This window comes from Neophocaena asiaeorientalis, unplaced genomic scaffold (genome assembly GCF_003031525.2).
Source record: "Neophocaena asiaeorientalis asiaeorientalis breed wild unplaced genomic scaffold, Neophocaena_asiaeorientalis_V1.1 scaffold78, whole genome shotgun sequence".
In the NCBI taxonomy this organism is placed as follows: domain Eukaryota; kingdom Metazoa; phylum Chordata; class Mammalia; order Artiodactyla; family Phocoenidae; genus Neophocaena; species Neophocaena asiaeorientalis.
In genome coordinates, this window is record NW_020175018.1 from 19658631 (window position 1) to 19663408 (window position 4778).

Below are 4778 nucleotides of genomic sequence, written 5' to 3' on the forward strand. Positions count from 1 at the left end.
ACGGGCCCCGTCACCGCTCCGGAAGCCTTCCGCCCGCGCAGGCGCCCTAGGTCCCGAGGCGGCCCTGGATCCGCCCGGTCCCTCCGCCTGCCGAGGTGCCATGGTTCCGCCGCCACTGTCGCCGCCGCTCTGCACGCTGCCGCCCGGCCCCGGACCCCCGCGCTTCGTGTGTTACTGCGAGGGGGAGGGCAGTGGGACGTGGGAACGCGGCGGCTTCAACCTCTAGTGAGTAGCGGGGTCCGCAGGGCTGCGGGCAGCTCTGCGGGCGGTCCTGCCTGACAGCCCCTCCCCTGCAGTGTGACGGACGCCGCGGAGCTTTGGAGCACCTGCTTCACGCCGGACAGCCTGGCGGCCCTCGTGGGTAACAGGGCTCCTGGGCGGCCGGCAGCCTCCAGCACCCCACGCCCGCAGCGCGGACCACGTGTGGGATCGAAGGGGGCGGCCTGGGATTCCCCGGAAGGGTCAAGACACCCTTCCCACGGCTCTGTAGCTGTAGTCCTAAGATTGGTCCCGGGCTGCTCTGGGTCGGGCAGGTTTGGGGTGTCCCCAGTAGTCCTAGGGTGTCAGGCACCTGGTGACCAGTCCCTGTGCCCTGTAGAAAGCCCGTTTTGGCCTGAGTGCGGCTGAAGACATCACCCCCCGCTTCAGGTGAGCCCCTGAGCGGGGGCAGGGGGGGCAGGTGGGATGGGGAGCGAGTGGCGAGTGGGTCTGGTCACAGCGCTCAGACCGCCTCCTTTCCCAGGGCAGCCTGCCGGCAGCAAGCTGTGACTCTCACTCTGCAGGAGGACAGAGCATCCCTGACCCTTTCAGGGGGGCCCTCTGCGCTGGAATTTGACCTCTCCAAGGTGCCGGGCCCAGAGGCAGCCTCCAGGTTGCAGGCACTGACACTGGGCCTGGCAGAGCGCGTGTGCAGCTTGGAGCGGCAGCTGGCAGGTAGGGTGGGGGGTAGGCATCTCACGCTCTCACTGGGGTCCCCCTGCTGGGGCCTCCATTCCTGCTTTCTCTCCAGCTGCTGCAGAGGAGACGGCCACCAGCCCCAGGAAGAGCTCCCGGCAGGTGGGCCCTCCGCTCTTCTTACCAGGTGAGGCCTGTCACCTGTGACTTGGGTTGGGTGACTCAGTTTCCCCAGAACAAGCCTCAGGCTCCAGAGAGGATCTGTCTGTGTGGAGAAGGGGTTGTGGCTCTGGCATCCTGCTAGATTCGGGAGCCCCCCTCCCTCATCCTCTTTTCCCCAGACCTGGATCCTCAGAGAGGTGGCCCTGGACCTGGGGTCAAGAGGCGGTGTCCGGGAGAGTCTCTCATCAACCCTGGCTTCAAGAGGTGCCCACCCACTCCCCCTCCCTCTTGTGCCCAGGGTCCATCCCTGGACCCTGCCCGCCCATCCACACCCCCATGGTGTCATTCCCTCTTCTTTCCCAGCAAGAAACCAGCTGGTGGTGTAGACTTCGACGACCCCTGAAGGTGCAGCAAAAAGTGTGACCGTCGGGAGGCTGCTTGCCAGGGGAGGGGCAGCCCCTGGGACCCTCCCGCTGGCACCTGCCCATCCCGCTGCCGGGCAGGAACAGGCCTGCTCCTCCAGCCCCTTCCCCATCAAATAAACATCTTCACCTGGCGGAGGTTACAGAGGTCAGGGCCAGGCTCTGGTTCCTGGGGGCTGGCTCCAGGAGAGGGTTCGGGGATTGCCAGGCTTGCGGTCTGGGCGTGGGGCCGCATCAGGCTCTGCGCTCCACGGTGGAGCTGCCCGGCTCTCCCCACCTGCCCAGCTGTCCCTGCCTGGCCAGCCCAGGAGCCAAGAAGGTTGTGTGAGGTGGGGCTGGGGCTCTGAGAGGCTAGAACTCTGCTCTTGTCCCTCCGGGCACACGCCTCCCTGATGCAAACCCCACGTGATGACCAGGGAGATGGGGGTGGCCTGCCTGCCACCTGGGGCAGAGCTGAGGAATGTGGGCCCGCCCTCCAGCCTGGAGACCCGAGTTGCCCAGACGGGGCTCTGTTCCCCACCCTCCCCAGCCATCCTGCCGCCCCACCCTGGCCTGACTGGTTTGGGAGTACAATCCAGTCCCGCCATCCCAGAGGAGTGGGGGTATGGACCGTGCGCCGCCCACTGGGGTTCTCTGCCGGTCCTTCCTGTCTGTCATCTGGAGCTGAATGTCTCACGGTGGGAGTTTGGGGGTGGCAGAAATTGCGGGGCTTCTGGTCCTCGTATGTCCGTACCTGCTCACTGAGGCAGAGATGCCTTTCTGGGGCTGCAGAGGAACGGGCGGGTGGTGGGGAAGGCGGGCGCGCTAGCGGGGGCGCACGGCGGGCCGGTAGGCCGCCAGGATCTCGGCGTTGTGTGGGCACGTGTAGTTGAACTCCTCCTGCAGGGCGTTGTCCGGGTAGCGGCGGACGCCACGCAGCTCAGAGGGGATGGGCGCCTGGCGGAAGTGCACGCACACTGTCTGCGGGCGAGGGGCGCGGTCGGGGTCTCCTCGAGGGTCCGCCCCGCCCCGCCTTGCCCCGCCCGGCCCGGCGCTCCCGTTCACGATGTGCAGCTTGGGCAGCAGCCCGCAATCGGCCAGCGTGAGCTGGTCGCCGTCCACAAGGCGGTGGCGTGACTCGCGCAGCTGCGGCTCCAGGGGTGCGCGCAGGTAGCTGTCCAGCTTGGCGAGGGCGCACAGCAGATGCTGCTACAGGGCTGGGGGCGGGGAGCGCCACTCCCCCCAGCCTCGCCGTGTCTCCGGACCCTCCTCACCATTGTCCAGCGCAGGCACCGGGTTCTTGATGAAGGCGGAGAATTTGTGAAAGACGTCACTGCCCGCCGCGGTGGACTCCCTGTATCTGGGCGCTAGGCTGGGGAATCTGAGGGTGGAGGGGTTTTGGGTCAGACCCTTGCTGCCCCCTGCGGGGCCCCGGGCTCTGTCCTGGGAGTGTCCTGCCTGAGGGCCCCATCTTGCCCCTCCCTCCGCACCGGGCCCTCACTCTGGGGGGCCCAGCGTCTCCTCCAGAAACTCCTCAATCTGCAGCGTGTCCGTTTTGGCGTCGCCGTCATACAGCAGGACGGGCAGCTGCGAACCCGGGGCAAAGTCTTTCAGCACATCTGGGGACCTGTGGGCACAAGGCAGGGTGCAAGCGGCTGGCCCAAGGAGGGCCAGAGCCAGCAAGGGGTTCCCGGGGCAGGGGCTCACCTGCGGGGTCCACGGTGGCGAGTGTGAAGGACACGCCCTTGAGAAGCAGGATCGTGGGGCCTCTGACAAGAGGGGCGGTGACCCACGCTCTCGCCGTCCTCGCTCGCCTTGATGGGAGGCGTAGAGGGGCGTCGGAGCAGGGAGCACACCCAGGAGCCCCGCGGCCTCCCACTGCCAAGAGGTTGGAGCAAGGCTAGGGCTCCAACTCAGTTGGGCATGGCCTGGACAAGCGGCCGCGAGGGCCCTTCACTCGGTCCCTGGGAGGCGGGGAGGGCTGCAGCGCTGCTGAGAGCCTGGAGGCTGGGCCAGGGCACCGGGGTGAGGGGTGCAGAGGCAGGAGCCTGGCTCTGGAGCTTGGTCCCTCGGCCCTTATCTTCAGAGCCTGGGCTGAGGCCAGGCCCCTGGGCACCAGGGCCTGCAGGCTGGTTGCAAGGGTGGGGTGGGACAAGTGAGCCTTCCGGAGTGATTCACCTTGCTGCACCGGGTACCTCGCTGCCCCGGTCTTCAAGGGTGGGAGGAGGCCAGGCCCTGGCAGCCCCTCACTGGGGTCGGCAGATCTAGGCACGGAGGGCTGCCTAGCACAGCCCCTCTTCTGCTGCATTGACCCCAGCCTCCACCGGGCCTTGGCCACTGCTCCCTGCCTGCTACGTGCCCGCCCCCCAGGGGTTTTTCCTTCAGGAGGGCTGGGCTGTGCCTGGGAGTCAAGGCTGGGAGTCAGGGTGAGGCCACCCCAAGCCCTTTGGGAATGGTTCACCGGCGCTACCCCCCTTGCCGCCCCCACCTACGCAGCCTCCAAAGGACAGCCGGAGCCTAGCGCAGGGCAAGGGGTGCAGACCCTGCCGCAGAGACCCACCCTTCAGCCCTCCCCACACCTCCCTGCAGCCCGGCCAGCCCGGCACCTTGACAAACAGCCGGAGCTTGGCGGTCTCAGCCATGGTGGGGAGCTTCGAGCGGAGCTCCCTTTAAGGTTCCCCGAGCGCCCCGCCCTCCCCGGCCCGGGAGCCCAGCCTGTGGAGTCACCTAGGTGGCGCACAGGCAGCCAGGGCTCAGTGCCCGCGTGAGGGTGTGACCGTGGAGAACGGAGTGCCCGGAGCTGGACCGGGGGCGCCACGGCTTGGGGGGCGGAGTGGTGGAGGCGGCCAGTGCACTGGCAATCGGGGTGCCGACCTGGGAGGGGGCAGCTCTGGAGCAGGGCCACCCCCACCGTGAGCCCAACAGCCCCCCCTGCAGTGGACACCCCCGCCGCCTGTGCGGGTTCCCAGCCCAGAGAGCCGAGGAGCGGGAGGGAGATGAACAGCCCGGCCACAGCCTGTTTCCGCATCTGCCGACCGGGGCACTACAGGAGTGATAAATCCTTGGGAGGGACGCCCCCCTCCCACCTACTGATCTCCGTTAGATACAGCCCGCCCCCGCAACCCAGGGCAGGGCCCACATTCCAAACGTGCCCAAGGGGGACAGGCCGGGCTCAGGTGTCTTTACCCGGCCGACCCCACACCCCTGCCCCTCCGTTGTGGGCTCAGGGCGGGTTTCTCCCTGCTCTTAACCTTTAAAAGAAAGAACGCTTGGGGTTAGAAGCCACAATCTTCTGAGCCATGGGGACCTCCCCCCACCCCA

The 4778-nt window shown here is 67.7% G+C and overlaps 2 protein-coding genes across 4 annotated transcripts; one reads left to right on the forward strand and one right to left on the reverse strand.

Moving 5' to 3' along the window:
• The first annotated feature begins 12 nt into the window (after window positions 1-12).
• On the forward strand, window positions 13-1625 carry PAXX (PAXX non-homologous end joining factor). Of its 3 annotated transcripts, none has more exons than XM_024762242.1 (7): window positions 13-225; window positions 297-357; window positions 599-648; window positions 743-933; window positions 1010-1081; window positions 1236-1320; window positions 1424-1625. In XM_024762242.1, the coding sequence occupies exons 1-7, from the start codon at window positions 101-103 to the stop codon at window positions 1440-1442; spliced, it is 603 nt and encodes a 200-aa protein (XP_024618010.1). In that variant the 5' UTR covers window positions 13-100; the 3' UTR covers window positions 1443-1625. The 3 variants fall into 3 exon arrangements, with proteins under 3 accessions (XP_024618010.1, XP_024618011.1, XP_024618009.1); XM_024762241.1 differs by having other exon boundaries at window positions 30-225; window positions 1420-1625; XM_024762243.1 differs by lacking the exon at window positions 599-648 and having other exon boundaries at window positions 28-225; window positions 783-933; window positions 1420-1625.
• Window positions 1626-2282: 657 nt separating this feature from the next.
• Window positions 2283-4099, reverse strand: CLIC3 (CLIC family member 3). Its single transcript, XM_024762434.1, is given in 6 exon segments — window positions 2283-2674; window positions 2732-2838; window positions 2959-3112; window positions 3165-3220; window positions 3222-3369; window positions 4018-4099. Coding segments are annotated over 6 exon segments (939 nt in total).
• Between the last annotated feature and the right edge of the window lie 679 nt (window positions 4100-4778).

Excerpts from the sequence above, each read along its gene's own strand:
- PAXX (XM_024762241.1), top strand. The coding sequence starts at position 101 with ATGGTTCCGCCGCCACTGTCGCCGCCGCTCTGCACGCTGCCGCCCGGC. Across the intron at positions 226-296 it reads CGCGGCGGCTTCAACCTCTA|TGTGACGGACGCCGCGGAGC; the intron begins GTGAGTAGCGGG and ends CCTCCCCTGCAG. Across the intron at positions 1,321-1,419 it reads ATCAACCCTGGCTTCAAGAG|CAAGAAACCAGCTGGTGGTG; the intron begins GTGCCCACCCAC and ends CTTCTTTCCCAG.